The following is a 27,984-nucleotide window of genomic DNA, read 5'->3' on the forward strand; positions in this document are numbered from 1 at the left end:
GGATTTTTTTTTAATTATCTCTGGTCATCAATTTTAAACTGTGCTACCGATATATCTTTTTAATATGCTTTAGAATCCTAAAGCATACACTAAATGGGTAAGCAATTTATATTTTATGAATTAGTCACATACAGAAAATGGGATCCCAGGATGTAATTTCTGTGTTACTTTGTCTAATGAGTTCTGAGACCATCCTGTGTGAAAAAAGAAATAAAAAATAAATCCTGACATCTCCTTCAGTGAGATGTGGGTAGAAGACCAAGAAGTCAGATGTCTTGGACACTTGACTTTCTCTGTTTCATCAATAAATAATCAGTTTAAGGGCATCAAGAAAATTATTTAACTTCAAAATACTGCTTAAGTTATAAATGTGAAGAAAAGGATCTGATGGGTAGCAAATCTTGTTTTCATTTCAGATGTAGTTTTAAGGTCCCAATTTATTCACTGATTGATTTTCAGGCAAATCTTCATTTGCCTTCTTTCAGTCTAAATCTTTTCTATTTCCTGCCTAAAATAAAGTTTCAAAATCAATATTTTTAAAAATAGCACACTGCTTTGTGTCTCTGTAATACCTTCATTGCATTTTTTTCCAAAAGAATATAAATACCTGGAAATATCTGGAAAGTATGCACAAATGGAAGGCTTATGACTTTTGTACACTAACATTCTCTTTAAAAAAGTAAACTGAAATTTTCAATAGAAAAGATAATTTATTTTATTTTCCCCACAGAACTGAAGAAAAGATGCTGGTTCAGAGAATGCAATTTTAATTCCCAAAATATATATGTACTTACTCGTGGTCCACGTTCATGTCTATAAGATAGCAAGTTCTTCCCAGACCATAAATATGCAGGATAGTTAATGATTGCATACTAAATTACTATGTCTAATGGGCAACTTGTGTCACTCTTAATGTATTTTCTATTCTGTTTTTTAACTCCTCCTTTTCTCAGAAGCAAATGCTCCTATTCCAGCAACATGGTAAACATGAGCAAGGATGGCAGAAGCTGCAACTACGTTATAGCAAACGGTAAAGATGTATTTCTAATACTAATTTTATTTTTTGAGGCTTATAAAAATTAAAGTTATATATAATTACATTGGAAACAATATTGTATCTCTCCAGATATTATCATGCACTAGCCATAAGCTGAATTGAAAACTCTGTGGTTACTTTGAGTTAGCTGTGGTTTCCAAGTGCAGCCCTTTAGTGATATTAAGTTTGTATGAAATCAGCAATTTAAATGTTCTGACATTAAAAAAAAAAAAAAAGAATAAAATAAATAAGTGAATACCTCAATGATAAAGTTTTTCCCTAGGTGACATCTGTCCACACAACACACATGATCACCCAAACTGCTCTCAGCCAAGAAGCCAAGACATAAAATACAGTGGATAATTTATTTACTGAAGACTCGCTTTCACACCCTCCAGCAGTGATACCTCCTGGTCAAAGTTGAGACACATTGGCAAAGCAGTGCATGCCCAGATCTGCTGCTGATCTTATCTTGACGGGAGCATTTAATAGACCTAGATGCTTCTGAGCTGTCTGCCTGACATCCCTCTGATGTTAAGTCCATTTAGATCCTGGGAAGGGCAGGAAGAAAGGAAGACAAGGGGAGGGAACAAAGACAGTTTCCAGCTTGTGTCTCCTTGCTGCTGCCCATGGAGGTGTTCAGCTTGCTACTTGGTATTCTTTGGGGTAAATGAACTGCACATTGCTCTAACAGCCTGTATTGATCTACATGCATAAGATGCCAGTATTGAATTTATAATTTGAAAATTTTACCTTTCTCTTTGGTTTATGTTTCCAAGAATTAACCACTATCATAAATATATTTTTTCCTGAAGTTTCTATCCTTAAATTTCCATTGACAGTGTAAATAGTATCTATGCACTAACTGAATTCTTATCTAGCAGTTCAGTTTCTCTACCGTCTATCACTACTTTATTATATGCTTTATCCTTTCTCTTCTTTGTTCTCATCAAGAGCACACATAAAATAATATGAAGTTGTTTTCTGGTGGTGGTGTTTTTTTGCTTTTATATATATATATTATATATACACGCACATATATAGTCTAAATTATATTGAAAATGTCTTGAAATCAGAGACATTAGTAATTTCTTGCCTAGTGTTGCATAAGAGAAAAGTTAATATGCAGCAGCCATACCAAAATCTGAATAAGGCTAGACGTGAGATGATACGAACAATTCAGAGGGAATCTCAAAGCTCAACATCTGCAGGGATGAGACTTTCTAATCTTCACATTTATCCAAAGATAAAGCTAAAATAAGTCTTCAGCTAAGATGACCCGAAGCACAAACCTGAAGGTTAAAATCTAGCATTTGATATCTCCTTAAAGAGCTAATCTCTCCCCTGAGTGGCATAAATGCATACATTGCATAAGAATTAACACAGGCGAGAAATACAAGACATTTGTGTATATCTATGTCAACGCTTCTATATTCCAGTTTGTTGTTTTGTTTAATTGTAAATAGTTTATGATTCAGAGTCTGAAAAAGCTTGCTTTCAGAGCACTCACAGGCATGACCTGACAACTAGAGGCCTCTTTGTCAAAGTGAAACATCAGAGCAATGAAAGGTTTTGCTTGAAATATGGACATGCATAGAAAGATATCCACATCTTCTGTCCTTACATCCAACCTTCACCTTCCCTTTTGTTCTGCAATCACATCAGTTTTTGTGTGCTTCGTATTGATGCTAACTTCTCACAGAGGAGACATTTATATTGCAGCAATCCATTTCAGCCCTAGATGAGATTGGGGCCCAACTGTGACAAGTGCTGTACAAACATATAGTGGGAGCAGTCCTCAGTCTATAGAAACAGAGCAGACAAAAGAAGGTAGGGGAAAGATCACTTTGGCAGCTTACTGGCTTCAGTCTTACATTCAGAGGGAAACAGGCAGAGGACTGTGTGACTTCACAGAGGAAGCCTGATACTGGAGACTGAATATCAAAGATGGCTCTTTCTTGTTTTTCTTGCACATCATAGAATCATCAAATTATAGAATCACATAGTCAGAGAATGGCTTGGGTTGAAAGGGACTTTAAAGATCATCTAGTTCCAGCCCCTCTGCCATGAATAGGAGTGCCAACCATTAGATCAGACTGTCCATCTTAATAACTCACAAGTGATAAAAGATCACTTTATCATCTAGATTCAATAAAGCATTGCTCAAATATGATCTTACTCAGCAACTGAAATCTGGGAAATAGTAGAACTATTCAGACTTGTAAACAACCTGAAGCTCAGGATGCTCTGAAATCCAGTATGTCTTTCTTGCCTTAATTTGCAGTGGATGTCATCAGGCTCCCTTATGTCAGAGGGTGCTATCTAGAAGAGATTCTGGCCATCATGTAACTTGTCATGGAAAGATGGATAAACATTAGCTCAAGAGCAAACAGAAGCTGCCAAGCCAAGAGAAGTGTGCCAGGATCTATTAACTTTTCAAATAATTATTTGAAACTGCAGGCTTGCGTCATCACAGTAGCTCTGATGCCATTTCTAAAAGCGATTTGTGGCGATAGGTGATCAAGAAATCTTTACATTTGGCTTGAGAGAAGGTCTTTTACAGCAGTCAGGTCACAGTTAAAATCAAAAAGCCAAAGACAAAATCCCTCAGTGTCCTGGATCTACACTGGGGAGCAAATGTGCTGAACACTATCTCTGAAATGGAAATTCTGTAGCAGCTTTTATTTTAACACATCATTTTCTTTTTCAACACCACATTTCTATAAAATAAACCATAATTTTAAGTTGATTGCACTTTATTGTCTTAAAATTTTCAAACTCCAGTGCTGACAGCACCAACTGAAATACAAAATTTGCCTGAAAGAGAAATGAAAAGAGAAACATGAAACAGACAGAGCTGGAATGGACAGAGGCAATTTGCAGTGGAATAGCTGTTAGTGGATCTGAAATAGAAATAGGTTAATAGTGGAAAAAGAAAACTGGGGCCCAACATTTCACATTTACGAACGGGACCATATAGTGGAAGTTTGTTTTTTAAATGAATTTGGCATTTCTGTTCTTGTTATCCAGCTATTTTTAGAAGGCAACCTACAAAAGATGGACACCAACGTAGTCATCAGTCTTCTTGAATGAAACATTAGTGACACGACAAGGGGAAATGGTTTTAAACTGGAAGAGGGAAGATTTAAACTAGGTATTAGGCAGGAATTCTTTAGTGTGAGGGTAGTGAGATACTGGACAGGTTGCCCAGAGAGGTTGTGGATGCCTTCTTACTGGAAGCACTCAAAGCCAGGCTGGATGGGGCTGTGAGCAACCCGGTCTAGTGGGAGGTGTCCCTGCCTATAGCAGAGGATTGGAACTGGTGATCTTAAAGCTCCCTTCCAACCCAAACCATTCTATGATTCTATGAATTTCCTTGAGTCATTTTCTGCCATCATATACTCACACCTTTTATCTATTGTCTAAGAGACTGGTGTCTGAATATTCAACATTATTATTTAATATGCAAAAAATGCATGGAATGAAATCACATTCCACTTGCCAACATTTTGATGTCAGAAAGTATGGGCAGTTTGCCCGTCCTCTTCAACTTGAAGGAAGCTGGAAAAATTTTAACATATAGAAAGATAACAAGAACAAGCCCTGTGAGCAGATATTAAAATGCAACATCAGAAACCAAAACTCCTGCAGAGAGCTTCTAAGAACAGACTATGCCTGTTCATATGGGCAGCTCCAAAATTAATGCCTCCTATTTTATGAGATTGGCCTACAACGTCAGAGGTTGAAGGTGGTAATATGGCAGTAGAGGTTGAGCCTTCCTGACAATATCCAATACATTTAGTTGCTGTGTGAGAGATGGCAGCAGAGGGGCAGTCTGACAGAATGGTGTCTGACGTGAAAGCGCATAAGAAGAAAAAGTGTGTCATTGAAATCCTTGATGCAAAAAAAAAACAAAAAAAAAAAAATAGCACCCATTGACATTGTGAATGTTTATGGAGACCAAACAGTGGATGGGAGCACAGTAAGGCAGAGAGTGGTGCATTTCAGGGGCAGCAACAGTGACAGTGGGTCACCTCCACTAGAGCAGATTTGTGTGAGCACAGCATGCAGGCTCATGAGCATAGTTGGCAAAAATGTGGTGACTATGGTGAAAAACAGTGTTTTGTAGCTGAGAATTTGCTCTATCCAACAATGTTATTGTATTCTTTGTGACCGTTGTAGTTCCTACAGAAATAAATAGAAGGCATTCCTTTTGCAGAAGCTCTTATATTTTAGGCCCAGTCCATCCATCCAAGTTTCTGCTGTCTTACACTGTCTTCCTGTAAGGCAATTTACATCTAAGTTCTATTTACTTTTATTCTAACAGTCCAGAAATGTAAGATTTTTTCCTTACATCCAGTGCCACAAATAAGCTTTGGAAAGAAAAACATCTTCTTAATGTTTTACAAAACGGCTGTACATTGAACTTTGTGGCTTCCTTGGTGGAAGATTTTATTCCTTAATAATTTTATGGACATTAATCAATTATACTTTCACAAGTAAAATGATCTAAAGTTGCTCATCATCAACTTTGGGAGATAGGTAAGTAATAACGTGTTGCATCTTGATGGCGTGAGATGGTTCTACAGTATGTTTTCTTTGTGTGTTTCATTATGAAGTGTTCTCAAGAAAACAGTTTACGAGACCTCTGTATCCTAAAGACTGGAGTTAGATTCTGTTATATATAAGTCAGATTTCTTAGAATTTATGTGTGTGTGTATTTGTGTGTGCATATACGGACTGAAGAGATGTGAAAGATATAGGACCCTCCTCTGAAGTGTTCTTACAATATTCAAGCCCTGTTGGACTCTCAGGGCATGTGAAATTTTTGCTCTGTGAAATTCATAAAGAAATAGAAAAATGGAAATTCATTCTTTTTTGTAGACGTCTGTGGTGCTTTCTTTTGAAAATTCCAGAATTATCTATCTTTTCAAAAACCAGAATTCTTTCTGCAGCTCTTCTCTTTGATGCATTCATCTACTGCCTCCAGTGATGAATGACTTCTACATGAATGACGTCTACATTAGCTCTCAAAGATTGTTTCTTTAAAAAAAAAGTCTTTTATGAAGATAAGGACGTACTTCAAATGTAAGGCTACTGAGAATAGCTTTCCCCTTTAGACATAAGAATTCTGATATGTTAATTAAAATCTTTTTACGAGTTAAATAGTTTGTCTAAATTTGCCTTCACCTTGCTCTACCAGAAAGAGATACCTCAAAAAAAAAAAAAAAAAAAAAAGTTACGTTCTGATAAAGACTTGGCTAGAATGTTGGTATAACAAAGATCCTCACTATACATTATATGATAATATCAAACAATCAGTATTTTTAAAAAATTAAAAATTAAAGTATTGACAATTTATTCAAGATCAAGACCTGCTTTTTGTGCAAATATTTTACTAAGGTCTTTTAAAAACAAAATTCTTATTTTCTTGAGTTGCTCATAATCATCAGATGCGCTTTGTTACGGCAGATTTCTGTTTTGTTTATATGCCAGGGAAGATGTAATTTATTCTGCTGCTTTACTGATGTATTTGCCTTACATTTCTTTTTTAAAATATTTTTATGTTGTTTTTTTTTTTTTTAATCACAAGTGGGACTGATTAAATTTGTCCTCAAATGTTGCTTTTTGTTTGTTTGTTTGTTGCTTTTTCCTTATTACGTAATTTAAAATGCATACAAGTAAGGTTTGTACTTATAGCAAAATAGCATGCAAGGTGCATTCAATCAAATGGATGACATTAGCTAAGGAAACCATCCGAGTAACACAGAAAAGGAAAGAAAATGAGCTCTGAACTGACACTTGCCAGGGAAGAAATGAAAGCTGCTCCCTTTCTTCAGTGTCTTTCAGAAAGAGGTATTTGGGTACTGATTCCAATCATGGAAAATAATTGTCATTCTTGTTGAAATATATTTTGGGAAGTTAAGATCCTTTTTCTCCATCATTTATTATTGTGTTAAGCTCTTAAGCATAAATCTACCCAGTTTCTCATTTTTAGTTCCAAAATTTAGACATGTTAAGTCCCTGCTTACCCTCTGGTTTATGTCACAATTTTCACTTGATAACAGTTTGTGGATAGAATCATATCTTACGTTAATGTAATTTTCAACTTCTCGGTGTATAGTCACTGCATTTAAAAAGAAACCTTACTGCTACCTTGACCAAAACAGAAACAAAAACAATTTTTGCTTCCCAACGTACACACAAGCCTGTAATAACAATTTACTTGGCCATATGTGAACAGCAGCGACGTCTGATAACAATTACGTAAAATTTGTATTTCTTTATTTCCTACATCTATTTTGCCTGTGAAAAATAGGACTGGATCCAAAGCCTGTTCTTCGTCATCTGAAGCAGGGTAGCACTTTCTCAATTCATTGGAGAAAAACGTGGCTAACGCTAAAAGCTTGGTCCAACTTAATGGCTGTCTGTCCTTTTCTCAGGCTAGATATACTACACATGTAGTATGGCACGGCACAAATACCATACGCAGTCTGCTTCCAAAGATTTACAATTATTCATTACACTTAGTACGGAAATATGCACGACGGTGTCAGTGCAAAATGTGGTTTTACACCAGACTTTGATTCCCACAGAGCAAAATGTATTGATTTGTTAGCACTGTTTCAACAACCCTCTTATATACACGTTACACCACCTACTGTTTTCTGCAAAGTGGGATGTATTGTGCCACCAGTGGTGTTTCAACAACATTCCTGCATAAAAACTGCAGCAAGAGCTGGCCATCTAGTGGAATAACAATTGCTGCATGCAGTGGACTCTGGTCAAGCAAACGTAATGAATGAGCGTATGGTATTTCAGGTTTTTAAGGCTGATGTGTCAATGAAATGAGAGTATGTTAGTGATAATCACTCGAAGCTTTGGAATCAGCACAGTGTCAAGTCCTGATTACGGAAAGTGCATTGATTAATTCAGGTGAACTTTAAAAGTTACACTGAACAGCCCTATAATAGTTTATAATGAAATGAACAGTTTTGGTGTATCTTAGCATGATTTTGATTCTCAGGGAGAGGAATAATGATCCATTTCATGTTAATGACAGGAAGCTTAAAATCTGAGAAGAACATCTGGAGTTCAAAAATATTTGGAGTGAGCAGAATAAAATAAAAATAGTAATCATCTCCTGTGTGTACCAAAGTGCTGCAGTAAATAAGAGATTTCTCTATTGTTGGTGCAGACTGAAAGAAAAGTATTTACAGAAAATGTAAAATGAAAAATGCAAACTCTGTCACATACAAATGTAGGTTCATTAACTTGCAGGTTCATCGACTCTCTTCCACCCTTAACAGTGATATTAAGAAAGGGTTCAACAGTATTTTCATTCAAGGATTATAAAATTAAAACATAAGCATAATTTAGTCTTATGAGTAGGAAATATAAAATTACAAGCAATTCTGATTAACTATTTAGTTGAACAAATTGTTTCATGTTCAGTATTAACATTTTGCAGGCAGAAGGATTGGTATTTTTAGTAATGAATTATAACCTTCACCATATGTAGAAGTGCAAGTGTGACAAAATGATTCCTGGCAGATAACATAGATAAATCCCTATTAAAACCAGTCTTATGGAAAGTTTTCATTAATCAGATCAAACTTTTAGGACATGACTCCCAGCTTCACTAAAGAGAAAGCCAGCTCTCAACTTCAAGAATCTGTCTATGTATCATCTATTGACTTTTAAAATACAGTGTAAAATTAAACATTTACGCAGTTCTTTTGTTTTCACTCACTGCCAGCCTTGTGATCTCTACTACAAACAGAAGGCTCCTTAATCTGTATCTGAAAAGACAAGTACCCATAAAATAGAATTTTAAATCGTATTTGTACCTCCATTAACTCTTTCTAATCTCTCTTTCCATAATAAAAATCACCCTTACCAGGACTCAAACACTAATCCAAATGAGCTGTTAACAAATCCTTCAGAAAATATTCTATTTTGTTCAAATTCTCACTTTCTGTTTCCTTGGAGTCTATAATACCATTGGCACATGAAGCTATGTTTTTTTCTTCTGTCTTCCTTAAAACACAGTAAATGGTAATGGTTTGTTTTGCTTTCCTTTTTCATTCTACTCCTTTTCTGTTGAGGTATCTCAGCAGCTTTATAGCCTGATCAATATTTAATGCTTCTCCATTGCATTACTCAATTTTCCTATTCATTTGCTACTTACCTGTTAGCAGTTAATTATGGACAAATTCAGAACTGTGTTTGGATTAAGTATACTGTTACCACTAGAAGCACCTGAATATTATTGTGTCAAGATCTGTGTTTACATTCTTCTTACTATTCCTCTTTCCATCACTGAATTCTTTATCCATTCCTCTATCTCCAACTATCTGCCTGAGGTTTTGTTGTTGTTTTCTTAACCAGGTTTGGAAATTAAATCAGTTTAGCTTGACCTTTCCTTCACATTTCTCAGTTTAAAGCTCTTTTTTTCAGCCATAAAACCCCTGGTGTCAGAAGGCAATTTTCCTAGATAATCAGATGGAATCCATCCTTGGAAAATTCTCACTTTTACTAAATGTATTCCACTAGATAAGTATTTCAAAAACTGCCATTAGCATTGATCTTGAGCCGTCTCTGTTCATCATTATGTCAGCATCATATTCTGTATGGACTGCAAAAAAAAATCTGGGTGGTCATCAAAATGGGATATAATTTTTTTGGAAGTAAGTTCTGATATTTCTATGTTAGAAATGCATTGCAAAATGAAACTGCCCTGGAACCTTAGTACAACTCCCTGTAGAACAAGAGTACTCATTGCTGGTTACATTTGTTATCAACAAATAAAGTGTGAACTCACACGTTCTGCCTTTTGTAAACAAAACAAAAACAATGGCAACAACACAAAAACTAGATTTCATATGACAAACACGTGACAGATGTGCTGGGATCAGTTTCAACTGATGTTAGCTTTTTGCACCTCATTTCATTTATAATCAGTGGTCAATGCCTGATCAAAGATAGCCCCAAAAATTATGCTAAAGGGCTTGATTATTTTCAATTTGGGTGGGGAAAAAAATAATAGTGTGAGGGTGGATCCCTGCATTTTAAGGAATTACTCCTAAAGAGAAAAATTACGTATTTTTGTTTCAACTAGCAAATCACAAAGCAGAGCACAATGTGTAGAAAGAGAGAACATGAGAGCCATAATGGCTACCACCTTCTGAAAGAAAAAGAGGATGGAATAGCTCTGTGCTACCAAAAGCCAAAGAAATTATTGGAGCCTCAGCAGAGCTGGAAGCAAAGGACAGCGCAGTACCCCTGGCAGTTCTGGGACACTGAATCTAAACTAGATTTCTTCAAAACTGATGGAGAAATGTGCTAAATTCAGGAGTCACTGGACTAATCCCATGATGCTCAGAAGAATAATTTCCCTAAAAGCTCATTCATTTCAGATTTACTCTACTGTCCTTCCGCTACTTTCAATAAAGCCATTTTCGATCAGCAGTTCACAATAACCACTTATGTTAATACAGATTTGACTAGCAAGCTTTCAGGATCTCCCAGTTTCTAGGCAGAACTAAAACACATTTTCTTTCCTTAGGCATTCTTTCAAATCTAATTTATATCTGACAAATGAGACAAGAAATCAATAGTATGTAGTATATACTGTATAATGACCTGGAAAGTTCTTAAAATAGTGAAGCTGGCTTCAGAATACGTATTCAGTATTCTATATACAATTATTTGGCACTGTTACAATTAGCCAAATTCCACTGAAAACACAATTCTGTAAAAAAGGGGCAAACCAAAGGGGGTGAATCTGGATGTTCATGCTATTTTGAAGTTGCTTCTAATAATAAAGTTGTACACAAATCAGGTTTTATTATGATTTTTCCCATGACATTTTGGAAAACACAAACAGAAAAATATTGAAGGTTGGCATTGTTTAACTTCTAGAAATGCAAAGGCTATATTCTGTACATATGCTGTGTGTCATGCATTATAACATCCGTGCCATTAAGGAGATACCAGCATGAAACAACACTGAGTTTTTCAGATTCTAATAGGCAAATTTTCTTACCTCTGCTTTGGCATACGGATGAGTGGCTGTTTATGACATCTCTTACTAAGGCCAAAGAGCTTGTGAACAATCTTCTGTGCCTTGAGAAATAGTTGCTTCATGCTGTTTTCTAGTTGCTCGTAGCGACGCTGAAAATTAGAATCCATTGTCCACAAATGCATTACAGTAGTTGTGTTCAGAAAATAATTCATGGGCAGCCTTTTCATAAATAATTTGAATTCATCTGAAAAAAAAAAAAAAGACAAAATTTATTAGGTTTTAATTATGTATTTGTAGCTATTTTTAGAGTAAAAATGAACTTATTCTTTGGTTATTCTTGAAATTCTAATATATTCAAATGATCTTTTGTAATTTTAGCACGGAAGTTTTCAAAGTAGAAAGTTAACCATATTTTTTGAGATAATATTAGTTTAAAAACAGAAAAAGTAATTAAAGCCATAAATATTAAACTGATCTTAGAAGGCAATTCAAGCCTGTCATTATTTCTCAACCTGGAGAACATAAGGATTAAATAAGGATCAGAGCTACTCACCTTCAAATCTAGGGCCTGAAAGTAAAAGCACATTTAAAGATCAGTATACTTTGACCCATATGGAGAAGATGGAAAATGATCTTAAATGGAGTATATTCCAATACTTAGGAAATTCAAGTAAATATGGTGTCACAAACCTACTCTTTTTTAGACTAAAATAAACCATTATAAGTTAGACTTTCAAAAGAAAGAGTTCTTAAGCCACATATTAACTGTGAATTCACACTGTGAATATCCCTCACTTTTTGATTTGTTCTGCTAGCTTAGTCCATGTAGGATATATAGATTGAATCTCATTAACAGAATCTTATTAATCAGCGAGTCTATTTTCATGAGCAGTATAATTTACAAGCTGAATTATAAGTTTTGAATCTTAATAAACTTCATCTAAAAAGGGCTCTAATTGGGAGCATCGGGGAATGAGGTGAAGGGGAGAGGAAGAGGAAATAAATATCACTCTTGAATATACATATATTCTGCTCTTTCTTGTTTCCATATTCCAGTACTTTAATTCTGTCTGCCCTCCTGCTGCTGTTTACTGCATAAAAGTCACTTATCCTATTGCTTTCACTCTTCCAGTTGCACCTTTTGGGTAGTATATTGTGAATGCAATGATCCAACAGGCTGAAGCAGCCTCCTGCTTAGAACTAGAATTGCTCGTAATATTTAACATTGCTGTAAGTTTAGGTTTCTTTTGGAAGAGAGTTGATTAGGGAAAATGTCTGCTAATATGAAAGAATATTCTACTACAATCAAATCAAGAGGTATGCCTGCTTGGTTTAGTTTAGTCTCTTTTTTGTATAGAAGAATATTTTAATAGGGGAAAAAAAAAAAAAAAAAAAAAAGGATATATATATATATATTTTAACAGGGTAATAAGAAATTTCTTTCCTAAATGAGCTAGACCAGCCAACCTCCATATTCAGTGAGGCACAGGGTCAGGATGAAATAAAACAGGTATTTTCTGCCATAGAATATTCTGTGAAGGTTTACCATTCAGTGGTAGATAAATAATATTGAAAGACCTTCTGGAAGGTACAAAATGAAAGGGAAGGGGCAGAGAGGATGATTTAATATTTAATAAAGTGGTTTTAATGATTTTTTTCTCCTCTCTATATTTATCCCATGTACAAAAAGATTAAGCATCTAACCCCAGGTTTTTGTTTTTGTTTTTGTTTTTGCTTCTGAAAAAAATTAAATTCAATAGAAGTATTTTGTAAATTTTACTATACCAGATGAGCAGCATTTTGTCTCTTGGTGCAGTTCTAGGAAAACAATTCCCAAGAAACAAAGAGAAAATTACACCTTAATCTCCCTGCAAAGCACATCCCAAACTTCCTTTTCCTTCAAGGCTTACACAACTACTGTGAAAAGGGATTAAGTCTGACTTGTCTGAAGGAGGTCCACTGGTTTGGTAAAGCCTTCCAACCCTGAAGAGTGCATTTTCAAATTTATTTACTGGTGTTAAAAATAATAATTAAAAAAAAAAAAAAAAGATAAATAGGAGTAAGTGAACTGTTTCAAAGTACATCCTTTGGCGAAACCCAGATCTGTAGGTTGTATAAATCATCCAAGCTTTGCTGACTTCAGAGGAGTGTACTAATGCACTCAGGGAGGATCAGATCAAAAAGTTGCATTCCTGAATACCTGTTTTAATTGCTAATTTTTACGTTCTCTTCTGTTCTTCAGAGACACTGGTATATTTACTCAAACTCAGGTTCACGATGCCAAAAAAATATATACATCCCAGAGGAGAGTACGCAGAATATGCCTTTTCAATTTTCGTGTTTGTGTAATAACTTAAGAACCATTGTCAATTTGTTGTCCTTTGCAAGCTTTAGAGCTAACAACTAATCAGATGCAGTGTTTAGACATGATAAGGAGGGTTTACAGTCTTTAACTTGCAATGCAAATGCATTTCCAATAAGAAAGTGCTCTTTTTTTCCCTGTAATAAACATCATCCTTGACTATCCCTGTGCCTTGAATGATCATGCTAATGAGCACCACACTGCAGGTAAAAGAGAGACAGAGATAAAATGAGCATGGTTACATAGTGCCTTCTGAAGAAAAATAAAAAGAAGAAAAAAAAAAAAGGAAAGATAATGCGCTCATATCTTAAACAGACACATTTCATGATCTGTGAAACTACAACATGAACTCCTACCAGTGAGAGATGATTAAACTATTACACTCTAATCAACACATTATACCAGCCATTCGTGAAGATTAACAGCTAGTACTATAGTGCTGGGAGACATAGAAAGTGATGATATTAAAACATGATACTTGATACAACATATGATAAGATTTCAGTACTTTCTAATTTATTTTTTCATTGGTAGATATCAAGTGCATATGTAATACAATTTTTCTTACTACTCATTTCAAATACTGAGAAAAATATAATATACAGTGACTGATCAAACAAGTTTACTTAACTTTCCATTTATAGATGGTCACGTTTATTTTTCACCTTCCCCTTCTGCAAGCTTTATCTTCCATGTGTTAGTAGTGAGTAGATTGAAATGGCATACCATGTTTCAGCAGCAAAGAATAAATGTAAAATATCACAATGGAAGTAAACATTACTGCTAGAGTCAGATGCATATCAGACACATTTAGGCTGCAATAAATACCTAAAACTACTTAGCTTGTAACTTGGATTCTCAGTGTTATTCAGTATAGGAGCAGGGCACAATGCTGAATACACTGATAAGTATTCTGTAGACAGAGCCAGCAGAGATCAGAAAAATGCAATGAGTCTCATCAAAAGATCTGACAATTCCCTGTAACAAGGAAAAAAAAAGGTGCCTGCTCTCTGTGCTGGAGGAGAGCAGGACCCATGAGTCTTTTGCTCTAAATATTTTGCATATCCTTGATATTTTGAATTACAAAACCTATACCAGACCATTCATGCATACAAGACCATAGCAGACTTCTGTTTTTGGCTTCAATTGAAGCCAAGTGGTTTTTTGGAACTCTTCCAGAATATCAAAATGTTCTGTGTGGCTGTGTTTCTTAAGATCCTTCTTGGAGTATCTTTGGAAGCATCTTGGAAGTCAATGCAATTTTCCCAGCTGGGGAACCCAAAGCACTGGGTTAATAACGGTAGCATAAGCAAACATCTGACTGTGCAGTGTAAAGCTTGCGTAGCATGTCACATAGTATCAACGCACTTTCTTCTCCCTTTCTTCTGTTGCATAAATGGAACGAATCCAATTATTGTTCCTATTTTTTTTTCTTTTAAATAAGAGCTACTGTTTACCCTATCAATACAAAAGTGATTCTCTCTAGTCTGTATGGGATTAGAAACACAGCAATTTTCTCCTCACAGCCCAAGGCACGCTCTGTGTAAAGTCTGGGAACGATCTTCGCTTCTGCTATGAGCATAACACTCATAGGAGGGTGCAAAAGTATTGCTCATTCCAACTTCTTATGGAGATCTGCTTGTGGGCCTCCTTACTACCCTGGCATCCCCCTGCTTCAGAAATGCTCCTTGTGCAGCATGCCTTGCTGTGCTTCTCCTCTGGTGCAACTTCAGGCCATTTCTTCTAGTCCTATTGCCTGTTGGTTGGGAGATGAGAATGACCTCTCCCTAGCTACATTTTAGGTAGTTACAGGGAGCAATGAGGTCTCCCCTGAGCCTCTTTTTCTCTGATATGAATAATCCCAGCTCTCTCAGCAGTTCCCCATTGGGCTTGTGCTCCAAACCATTCAAAACTTTGTTGCCCTTCTCTGGACACACTCCAGGGCTTCAATGTCTCGTAGAGAGGGGCCCAAAACTGAAAACAGCATTTGAGGTGAAGCCTCACCAGTGCCAGGCACAGAGGGATGTTCACCTCCCTAGTCCTGCTGGCAGCGCTATTTCTGATATAGGATGGGATGGTGTTGGCATTCTTGACCACTTGAGCACACTGATGACTCAGATTCAACACATATTCCCAGGTCCATTGCTGCCAGCTGGCTTTCCAGTCAAATTACAACATAAAGTTTCAGGAAATATATATTCTTTTTTAATTGTTGATTGTATAGTCTAATCCAATCTTAAATTCTCTTTTTTTTTTTTTTCCTTCTTCTAAATAAGCATTCAAATGTGCAAAAAAAAAAAAAAAGATATTATTGAACAAAAGCAGTCTGAAAATACCTGAAAAATTGTTCTGCCTGGCCAGTTTAAGAGTTCCTTATTCAGTGGCATACTATTTGAGATGGGTTTATGGATAAGAATTTGGACTGTAGCATTTTTTCCATTTATCAAAGCCCAGGAAAAGACTATCTGTAGGAGAAAATCACTTTGTATATCATATCATTATGTCAAAATGTACCACTAGATAGCAATTGAAATGGGCTATTTTATCATTTCTCTAAATGACACTTTAATGATACATTTTCTTCCTTATTTATCCAAGAATAATAATAAAAAAGTCTTTGACAATCTTTATAGTGAATAAAATGTTGTGTGTTCATTAGCTTGATTGACAGCATTTCCAACACTTAAGCCTTGTCTGTAAAATCTATGCAGTTGTCATTTATACATATCTTCTTTTTCTATAGAGCTTAACTTGTACTAAAGGTATTAAAATTCTGCCATTGCAGTCTTGAATTGTATAATACTTCACAACCAAAAGCTGTTACACTTTTCAACTAACAAAACGTGATAATAGATTTATGGCAAATTGTCGAAAATTTACTAGTCCTTTACAAATGCACGTGATGGTACATCCAGTCTTACACACCAGTTCAAATGAGAGCGATTCATACAAATCTGCTCAAGTGAATTCATGCTCTGTGTAGCTTTGATTTATGATGATAGCTACTTGTAAAAGACCACGAATCTTCACAAACCACTGCTACTTTGGGAAGCCATTTATCTTCTTGAACCATAACAGTAGGATCAGTGGATTCACAACACTGCAGTGAGGGAAGCTGTCTCTCCCTATCTCTGCTACTCTAACAATGTTTTATCTCTGTGACCTCCTGCATAGTTCAGATTTATTTTATTTACTTCATGTGTTGAGTGCGCTTGAGTACTGCTGAATTATGTTTCTCCCTTTTTTTAAAAATTATTCTTTTACAGTAACCCTGCACTATACATTTCTGTGAAAACTCAGAAGGATGGGGAAGGGCCCATCCTCACCCCCCACAGCCATGTAGGCCCTTCTGATATCTCCAGCTCACTTGTGGCAGTATTGGCGCTCACATGAATGAGTAACAAGAGATAACAATCCAAGCTGAGCCAAATGAACTTTAGCAATTTCTCCTCAATATTCTGTAACATTTTGTAGATAACTCTTCATCTCCGCTATATCTCAACTGTCTTTTATGTTTAGATTGCCAGTTCTTTAGAGAAGAGCCTCTCTCTTATTACATTTTTATAGAGCAATACTTTGCCCAGTAGGCTGCAAATTTAATTGTTGCCATGTAATACAAATACTAATCTTACATTTTCTTGTAGATCAGGCAACTACATCCTGCTTGGAGTCCATAATTATAACTGCAATTAGTGTGAGAAGCAAGACTTATCTGACAGGAACAGTCTCATAAGTCCCAACAGTCCATCACATTTTTTTTATAAAACAGGAATATATGTGAAAAAAAATCGACTCTAACAATATGACCATGGTAATATCATTACTTTCCCATAATAATGCTTTTAATTGTAACCAGGGCATAAAATATTACAGCAAGTCAAATACCAGTGTCAGCTGTAAATTGAAACCTCAAACCACAAAGCTGGTAGTTTGAAAGAATAAAAAGCAATAGGGTCTACAGTTCAAACTGCTGGATGTGGTTGCTGTTCAAAGAAATGCTACCTCAGTATTGTGTAGATATTATTAAAGAAATTTATAAAAGATATGTGCTTTTTAAAATAGACCTGGAGAAAACAAAGTACTAAAACAAACAGCTGTGTTTCAAGAAATCTATCTTTGAAAATAATAGAGTTGAAGGAAACCTAAGATTGCAGCTTAAAATCACCTTATTTCTTCATAGAAAATATAATAAAAGTGAACTTTACTTTCTTTTCTTTCTTATACAGATATTTTTTCCATCTAGGATAATTCATTCTGCACTCCCCATAATTAAAGCACTTGTCCAAAGTAAATGAACTCTCTTTCAAACTTTCTGAAGGACAAAGAGAAGATATGCTCTGTAAATACAGACTGTATATGAAGGAGGAGAGGAGCTCAGCGTTTAATATTGGAGAGGCCGTTTGAACAGGTACAGTCTAACTGCTTGGGAAGAGCCGGGGAAAGCAAATTTCTATGCTTCTTATAGTGGGCTAAGTTTTTTCTTTTCCTTCTTTCTTCTTCCATTTCCATTTCCATTTCCATTATTTCCATTTCCCTTTCTTTTTCCCTTTTTTCCCTGTTGGCTTTATTTATTTACATATTTGTTTATTTATTTGAAGTGAGGAGTGCTGCAAGGCCATCTTTAGAGGAACTGCCGCAGTTCCTCAAGGAGGAAAGAACTGGGCAAAATATCAATGCAGCTGAAGGTGGGATTGCTGAGCAGAGATCCTCTGATCCTTTGTTGCTATGTAATTTCTTAGGCAAAAGGAAAGCCCAGACACTCCTTTCACAGTCTCGTCTTGGTGCATATATAAAAAAGAAAATCGTGTGGAGTTAAACATGGCAGCATGAACAGAGTAAACAGAAGCGATGCCAATTTCTTATAACAATACGTGAGTTGTTTTTTATTCTCAATCTAAATGAAATCTTTTCAGAAATGAACAAAGTAGACTCCAATAGGTGTCTCTGTAAATTCCAAGGTCATTTCCTTCACCCTCTTACTTATTCTTTCAGGGGTGATTCTGAATATTGACTTCTTTCAAAAGTTCGTATTGCTGTCCTTCAGCTTGGCATTCTTTGGCATTAATTGCAAGCAATCAAGAAAAAATTCTCAATGAATGTATCCATTTTGAATCATGGATTATTTTGGAATTTATACGAACATTCTGATCATTTATTCTGTTACACAAATATTTCTGAAGCACGGGCATTCCACTTTCTATCTAATGCTACTATTATTATCAATTAGCACTGTAAATGCATATAATGCATAGGATATAATTCTCACATGTAGATTTAGGCATAATTTCTGCCACCTCAAAAGCTAATTTTATTGTTCTTGGTCTTATTGATAACTCCTACAGTTTAAAAACTGAATAAAGCAAATAGACACTAAATATGTCACAGAAGAATAGTTCAAGAAAAGAAATAAATGAAACAGAAAATATTCTTGTAAAGCACACTGAAGTAAACAACCAGCGTCAAGATTTTACAAGAGAAGATTTAAGAATCCACGAGTCAGAACAGACAACATTGCTCTGGAAGAAAAGTGAGACCACTGAGTTACATCCTTCTTAATAAAGAAAGTCCAAAGCTGCCAAGGCAGATTGGAATTCCACCAGGACTGAGTCTGTCACCAGCTCTGAAGAGAACTACATTATGTCCGGTACATAATGGACATAAGTAGAATTACATTAGATCAAGCCTTCTGCTCCTCCTTTTATTATAATATCATCACAGTGTTTAAAGCGTCTGAGAATTCAATGCGGTGTGAATCTTTAATAAATTGATTTGTCAGGTGCTGCTTTAGCAGGAGGCATATAATGCTCTTAGGTTTGATCCTGAGGCTATTATATTGCCAGGATTTGATTGGCTGCACCTTCATGTTTGGAATCAAAGAGGAACAATTTAGATACTAGCTCTCTGAAGAAATTCTGCACATCACATCTGTTCATTTTATTAAAACAGTGACACCTCCACAGGGGTGAGGTGACGAGTATTGGTCACAGAAGGAACGACAGCTTGGTCTATCTGTTCATACTATCGATTAAACTTCCTGACAATCACATAGGGAAGTTAATTACTGGGAAGCAAATTAACACCTTTGCTAGATAATAGAGAAAACAATAATTATATTAAGAACTCAGGAGGCTAAATTTTCTTGGCCTTGAGCCCGAAGCTATGAACACCATTTAGGAAAAAAACAACACTGCTCTACTGCTCTGGGGTAAATAGTTTGAACCGTATTGATTGAAGTCTTTATTCTCAGTGATTAAAAAACACCTTCACTTGCCAGTGAAATTTTTTCAGACATTTCACAAGGAATCTTTCAATTAAGATTTCACATGAGACTCACTTTGTATCACTGCTGGTCTATTCTTGTCAACAGAGAGGCAGACTATGTTACTCGCATGATCTGTGCAATTACACCTTAAAAGTGCCTTGAAAAACAAAATTACAAGGTCCACTCGATAGATACTCTTTACTGAATTAAAAAAAAAAAAAGAGGTTTCTGAGTATGACTAAATCTGTTGCTTTTATAAACAGAAGAAACCATTCAGCATTCAGTTTTATTTTCAGGTTTAATTTTTGTAGGTTATTCTACATGCATATTAGCTAAAATACTGAAACTGGAAAAGCAGTAATGTATTGCCAGTCCACAGCAAGAGAAAACTTTGAATGCAAATTGTCTTCAAATAGCAGTGAAAGATTCTAAATTTACATTCTGTCTGCAATGTAAAATCAAACCTACACAGCTCAAAATATTCTTTATGAACTAGAATCTCAACAGAGAGCCTGAAAGCTAGTCTTGGAAGTTTTCTTTATTATAATAGCAAGAGATTTCTTCTGATCAGAATGTATATATAGCAACCTCTATGGTTGACATGACATACCTAAATAAAACTCAAATTTATCTTCTTCCCTTGTGCTCATATTTAGTAATTTGGAACAGGTGTAAAAGAGACACTTCACACCTCAATTATGTTTTAAAATGTTTATCTTAGGACACAGATTCTCTCTCTCTTTTATAATTTTTTTTTTTTTAATTGAAAGAACAATTATGGTAAGCTGTGATGAATTCACCACCATGGTGAATTTACATAGTGATTAATTTGTAGTCTGTTACAAACTTAAAGCATCATTGTGGTAGTTTCCACATGAGTTACTGTGGGCTTTGTTTGGATCTTAGGGCTGCTATTAAAACTGGTAATAAGAGAGATAGGCCAGAAACCAGGCAGAACTATACACGATGTAGTAAAAACTGCAGGCTTGGCTGCTGAGAAAAATTACTTTTTTTTTTACTTGCCAGCTAGATTACTTTGATTTGAAGATAGCAAAAGGAGTCGCAGAATGCCCATTTTTCTAAAATGGTTTTAGTATGAACTTGTGCCACAAGAATAGCAAAAAACAGTGGCTTACTGGGATGGCAAACAAAATTATATCAGAATTTTCTGATTAAATAAGGAGATTGCTAAACATCAGTCTAAATTCACACTTTCTAGAGTCATCCATCAGAAAGAATCTGACACACTACAATCAGAGTTAAAGTGCTTGTCAATGGAGGGAAAATGAAAGAGTGAACATTACTGAAACTGGTTGTATTCCTTAATGCACTACTGGGAGATGTTAGTATAGTTCAAAATCAAGATGATTTCACAATTTCAGCTGACAAGATTTTATGAAAAAAAAAAAAGGAAAGAAAATAAAATGCAAACTTATTTTCTCAAGATTTACTTTGTTTTATAGTGGGATTTACCTTTCTTTTCATGAAGATTTGGATTTGTCATTGGCTCTCGTCATAATGCATTCTGTCAACCAGATGTCTAAGATTTCCATCTTCAACACTACGTGCTCAGATTTAACTTCATAATTTGTTTAACTGGCTGTTTATTTCAGACTGTTTAAACAGTCTGTTTTATTCCAATATATATACATATATATTTTTAGCACATTAACTAATTTTGATGGCTCTGGCTACTTCAGCTATTTTTCACATTTTTATTCAAAATGACTGAAAGTAAAAAATTCAGTAGGTGTATGACATCTAAGAGTATCTCTGTCCAAGAATAATGACTCTGAAATTATTTTTCTTGAGAAACAGTAAGATATGTGTATACATTTTGAGATCAGTCATGATTATTTGCTATGGATGTATTTACTGTATGATTTTCATACATAGTCCTGGATTTTGTTAGCAATCATAAAATAAAAATAATGGGACAAATCAGTGGAAAATTCTTAAGGATAACTGAGTGTGAATTGAATTCTCTTCTGAGCATCTGCACTTCCACACCAATGCAAACTGTAAATTCTATCTTGATTTTATCACATGACAGTATTTTACAATTCCTCACAGGTTCGGTGTTGAAAATCACCTTCATTCCATCTTCTGTTCTTCCCAAGAAGCAGTAGAACAATTTCAAAGCCTGGAGTCAGCACACAGTGCTATTTTGTAAAGAGGTGGAGCACAGCCACAAATGGCCAGTCAAGCTCTTAAGAAATCTTACCTCTACTGACTCAGATGCCTATAGAGCAAGACTACCATCAATCTCAAATGGAATGCATCAATTGAAAGGTACTGAATGAATGAATTCAAATTCTCTCTTTTAGTAGTACACAGTAAAAACGTTGATCAAGTTTGCATAGAGTTTCAATTAACTAAATTCTAGTTTAGGATCAGAGTGAGACTAACTCTTCACTTTCTCAAATATAATTTATTGGCTCTGTGGTGATGAGTTTTATAAAATTAGATTTGCAGATCTGTGGGGAAAAAGAAGGAAAGAGTCTTTCCTTTTTCAAAGTTAACATGTACAGTATGTTTAGATTTCTTATGGAAAAAAAATGATCTGAATGAGAAGAAAGAGTTCTGAAAGTATTGCATCAAACTATAGTGGTTGCTATGATATTTTGCATTTCTATGATATTTTGCAATTTTGAAGGTGGAGATAAAAAATTAATGACACTTTTAAATGGATAATTCATGGCAGAACATGGTGCAGATGATGTATCCTATTATTTTGTGTAGATTTTATATAAAACTAATTACATAAGATGAAAATGCTAACCCAAGAAAGAATGAGACGTCTGAACTTCTTCTGCAGAGTTACTGACTTTTAATTCAGTAATAAGCTTATCACCTCCTCTATTAGAATGTACTTTTTTCAACTATTTAAATCCAATTATATTATATAAGGGATGTGGAGAATGTCATTAATTCAAATAAAAGGAAAACTGTAATAAAACTGAGGAAACAGGAGTGTAAAGTCTCAAAAGTAATCTATACTGATGCAACAAAAAAAAAAAACCTTTGATTACTTTGAAGGTAGTGCTATACATTAACTAAGGATTTAGATTTAATTTATAGGTGGAAAATATGGATTTCTTTTTCAGATTGTTTTAAATCAGTACATGTAAAGGTTAGCTAATGCTTAATAGCATCTGAAAATCTGTTTTGTGAAGTCTGTTTTTTAAAGTTTTTGGTTAGTTGAAGGATACATTCCAAAACATTTACAGTATAACTTTTGATGCTTAATTATGCCTGTGAAAATACACGGCTTGTAGCATAAAGAATTTTTGTGTTCAGTGGGCCAAGTTTTTCAAGGCTCTAGATGGCTCTATTTCTGATCTGTTTAAACTGATGCTTAACATTTAAGTACATAATTCAAATCTATGAAGCTAGTGCACTACAACTGATTAAATTAAGCACATATTTCAGTACTTCCCTGAATCTGCTGAAGTCCAACTATGACAATAAGATTCTGTCCAATGTGTTGCAGGGATACTATTTTCTTCCACAGTATTTTGTGTTTGTACTGAATGCTTGAAAGAATAAATTTTCAACTTCGAAGCATATTACTTTGAAAATATGCTTCAAAATATTTGTTGCACATCTCCTTATCCAAAGCCTTTCAAGGAATTATTCCAAAAAAGATTTTCTTACCTTTGAGGGGAAAAAAAAAATAAAAAATAAACTGGAGTACTTGGGAAATATATGTCAACTAGGGAGAAAGCTATCATTTCGTATGAGATGTGTGAATCCTTGGAATGAAGATTTTACTTCAGGTATTTTTCAGGAATTCTCATAAATGTTACTGATTTAAAAAATATATATATATCAAAAATAAACTTTTGCCATCTTCTATGACTTGAGCAACTCCCATCATCCATGTCACATTAATGGTGTTGTTTGTTTTTTTTTTACTTTAAATAGAATGAGAGGAAGTCAAACTACTACAGATTTCTTTTGGCAAATCACCTTAAAATAAAATTACTGTAATTTAAATTGTTTAAGTGAAGTGGTTAGATTTCCAAAGGAATTCAGCATTCCACACTGGAATTTTGGTACAGACAATGCGTGATCGTGTCCTTGTTATCAGAATCCAGAGCCTGTGCATGGGTATTCATGCTTCCAGGCAATTTAGACCAGTGAGTCCTAATTTCTATAAAAAGTTTAGTTGCTAGTTAGAGGTTGACAGGGTTGCGTGTTAGAATTTGCTTTTTTACATTGCTAAGCCTTGCCAAAAAGGTCCCCAAAACTTCCAAAACCAGTGAACATGTTCACTGATGGAATCATCACCATCAGTGTAATCACAAGTGTTTAACTCTTATCCCATCCTACATTCTTTAAGAAATTGAGAATTCCCTAAGGAATCTTTTGACACTTTTTATCCTGTGAAACTAATTAGGATTTGAGTGCTTGGGTCAAACTTTCTTCCAGAATGGGAAAGATAAATTTTACTGAGAAAGTGGAGTAGAAGAGGAAGTTAGGTATGTACATGCTCCTAATACAAAGAGTAAAACAGATAGAGATACAGGACAAGTGGCAAAGTAAAAAGAGCAATTTCAAGATTGAAAAGGGATTGGGAGGTGGGCAATGGAGCTTCAGGCATAAGTGAGGATTGCAGCCCTTCAACCTGACTAACATAACTGGGCTTGATGTTCTGGGATCTCACTGAAACTGATATCTGATAAGAGGTCAAGCAGAGATTATCTAGATGTCCTTTTAATCTACCAGTTCTTGTGAAAAGCTGCTTTCATGCAGATAGAGGATAAAAGAAACTCTCGTTCCATTAGAGGTGATATTTTTACGGTCAAGTGTGAGATGATATGGTGTAAGAACACAGATTCTTGGAATAATGTTTTCAAAGTACTTTGTTAACCATTAGTTCAGCCAAAGGCCTTGAAAAACTAATGAAATCTGTTAATAAATGTTGAACAGCTTTAGGATAGATTTTCAATAAGGAAACAGCTGCTTATCTTGAAAAGGTGGTACCTAAGTCTGAAGGCCAGAAGATACGATAAGGAATAAGCAGATGGCTCATAGTAAACAGTTTAAAGTAGCTCTTGTCATTTCCTTGAGAAAACTTCAGGCATACCTCAATATTACAAAATTAGATGAAACTTACTGAGGTAATAGTGATCAAGTATGTATTTCTGGAGGATAAGTAGAGACATGAAAAAAACAGCAAAATTTATTAAGTTAACTAACATAATGCTTTATGTTCTCTAAAACGAGGTTTCAGTTGTTAAAAGATGCCAGAAGAAATAATAAAAGAAATAAAATCTGCAAATCTGCATGTAACAATGACCAATCCTGAACAGGAAGTGTTTTTGGTTATCTAATCTCTATTGTTCGTAATCATTACCAGCAAACCCATAATGCAGACCTCAGTCATTGCATAAGAAAAACAGGAAGAAATCTTTCATATAATAACCTTTCATATAATGCTTTCATATCAACCAATTTTGAATTAATCTTATGTATACATAGACAAGTCATACCAAACTGTTACCTTTATTCAGTTGTAACTGTAGTGTATAGAATTTTTTAACTGTTTTTAGCTATCTAGACACAATTTCCTTTTGTATCTCCTGATTTAAACGGCAATGTAGTATTTGGAAGAGAGCAGTAAACCCTAAAAAAATTGATTTTGTGTTTTTGTTCCTCTCTTTCTTCCTTTCTTCCTTTCTTTCATTCTTCATTCTTCCTTTCTTTCTCTCCTTCCATCCATCTTTTCTTCTTTATTTCTTTTCCTTCCTTCCTTCCTTCCTTCCTTCCTTCCTTCCTTCTTCTTCCTTCCTTCCTCTTCCTTCCTTCCTTCCTTTCTTTCTGTCTTTCTTTCTTTCTTTCTTTCTTTCAGTTCAAGTGGAGAGTTTCAAGCACAGATTAAATGTAGACACCTCTTAATTTTAAATGAGATTTAGGTACTAAAAAGCTACCATTTCTCACTTCTAAAAATCTGCTCCTATTGTTGTTTTATCTTGAACAGACGGAAGAAAAGATAACACTGACTATGAATAAGCAATTTTAAATGGAATATTTACTTCCTCTTCAGGCTAAATTCTGTGGATAGATAATGTGCAAGATCACAAGTGAACTCAGTAAGTTTTATAGCTTTTTATATGGGGACAAAATTTTTCTCTATTCAAGTAACTATTTTGCTGTATTTAAAGTACGGAAGGATTAGGATGGCAGGATGATTAGAAAATGAATACACTTATGTGTTTAACTGTTTGTGAATCTGGAGGTCATAAGATTCAGTGCATGGAGGTCGTTCATTCTACAGCAGTTTGTAGTAGGTTATGTGGGCCAGTAGTTAGTGCACTGGATTACCCTGTACTTAACTCTAATTCCTAGACAGCGCTTCTCTGTCAGTTTGCAAAGCAATAAATGATAGCATTACTCCAGAAATGCATGAAGGTGTTAAAATAGTCACTGAAAAAATGTTGGGTTAATATTCACAGAGTGAAATAAAATTTAATTCTTTTATAATCAGCGAAATGTGTGATCCTCCAAGCAGAAATATTCTCCCAAGAGAAAATTCTGGTATCTTCATATTGTCATATAAGAGTAAGTCTAAGAGTTGGAAAAGGACCTGAGATCTTCAAAAGCACTTTCAATAGAAGTTAAAGTAACTGTAAAATGTACCAGATATAGGGACTTTTGAAATTCTTGAATTAAGAAATTAATCTTTAACAGCACCACAAATGTAAATAAATGAATGTACATGGATAATGTACTGTTCACAGTTAAGTATTGCACGGATATTTCTTCTTCTCACCTGTATTCTTCCCATGATCAGAGAAGTCATTTCCCCCTCTCTGCCATTTATTCATTCTCTACTTCCCATACAACTTAATTCAAATAGCATTTTCTGCTTTTTCTGTACTTTTTCTCACTCATTTCTCTTTTTTCTTCCCTATTTTTCCAACGTCTGCTGAGCTCTCCTTACTTTTCCCACCATCTGGTTAGGCAGCTGTTACTGATATTACTGAATGAAAACAGTTGTTCAGAAGCTGATTTTACCTGAGGATCCCTATGGAACAGAAAGTTCTGATGATCAGGACAGGTGAAATGATGCGTGAAACAAATCACAGTGGTTTAGAGAAAACTGATGTGGCACAGAAGTGCTGTACAGGCAACATGGATAGGCCCAGTTGAAGCAGAAATCATATAAAGAAACAAGTTACCAACTACAGTGGGTTGAACTGTTAACTCATTGGTAAATCAAGGGCAAGCTGTGCCCAACTTATCAGGTTCACAGCATCTCTGGAGGGATGGGATGAAAAGGAGGTACAACAAAAACACCAACCCAGAACAGAGGAATGGATGTGAAATGAAGCAGCTGTTTCAGCTGCATGACAAACTAAAAAATTCAGAATACCTTTTCAAACAATATGCAGCCTGACTTTGTTTCTGGTTTGTTCTGCTTTCTGACTCCTCTAGTAGAATTCTCTCCCCTAAAGGGAGCGAGTCCTCATAGCCCTGGACTCCACGAAGTAAACCACATGAATTTTAAGCACAGCCTGCTTAGACTCTGATGTACTTACCCAGACTGGTCATCACGAGGTGAGGATAACAATTCTTATCAGAATGTTTTAATAATTAAGACTGAGGTCCAAGATGTATTTAAGAATATGTTTAGATCTATTAACCATTCTGAAGACTTCAGATGTAGTCTGTTGTATAAATAGGTTTTATAAGATACAGTCAAACAGACAAAAATCTTATAAAACATCTCACCGGATTCTTCAAATTCACTGTTATATGCATTCCAAGTTTCACTTATGCGGAGCAGGTTTTCTTCCATGGCTTGAATGTCCATGTAGGGACAATTGCACTCAGGGAATTTGGGACCACACTGACACCAGCAATCATTGTCCTTGCAGATGAACTCTCCCTCTGAATTGCAGGCAATATAGCTCAGAGCTGCCTGGACAAAATGTTCTTGCAGGTACTCAGGCAGGATGACCTGAAGACCTTAAGGAAATAGAATAAGTATTATGTTATTAAACTCAAAAGAGTACTCAAGCCAAACAGATTCCCGTAGATACATAAGATGGTTAAAAAATAAAAAATAAGTTAAATAAGCTACAAAAAGAAAAAATACAGGAAAATTTACATGTCTTTCTGGCATTTGCACTATGTCATGAATTTACTTGCCTAAGAATTAATTTAATACATTAGGTTGCTCTGAAAGTAATGCCTCCTTGATTTCCATGGAAACCACAACAGCTACAAAAAGCACAAAACACTATTTGATAGAGCAAATTCTCAGCTACAAAACACTTTTTGAGCAG

The 27,984-nt window shown here is 35.1% G+C and overlaps 1 protein-coding gene across 1 annotated transcript in view; it reads right to left on the bottom strand.

Annotated features, from left to right (window-relative positions):
* The window catches only part of BRINP3 (BMP/retinoic acid inducible neural specific 3), a 201,499-nt gene that overhangs the window by 26,377 nt on the left and 147,138 nt on the right, over window positions 1–27,984 (bottom strand). The window contains exons 6-7 of the mRNA XM_010715542.4: window positions 27,428–27,664; window positions 11,085–11,307 (exon numbers count right to left, since the gene is read on the bottom strand). Coding sequence (XP_010713844.1) covers window positions 11,085–11,307; window positions 27,428–27,664 — 460 coding nt within the window. The remainder of the gene's footprint in view (window positions 1–11,084; window positions 11,308–27,427; window positions 27,665–27,984) is intronic.

Source organism: Meleagris gallopavo, chromosome 10 (assembly GCF_905368555.1).
Source record: "Meleagris gallopavo chromosome 10, MGAL_WU_HG_1.1, whole genome shotgun sequence".
Lineage (NCBI taxonomy): Eukaryota > Metazoa > Chordata > Aves > Galliformes > Phasianidae > Meleagris > Meleagris gallopavo.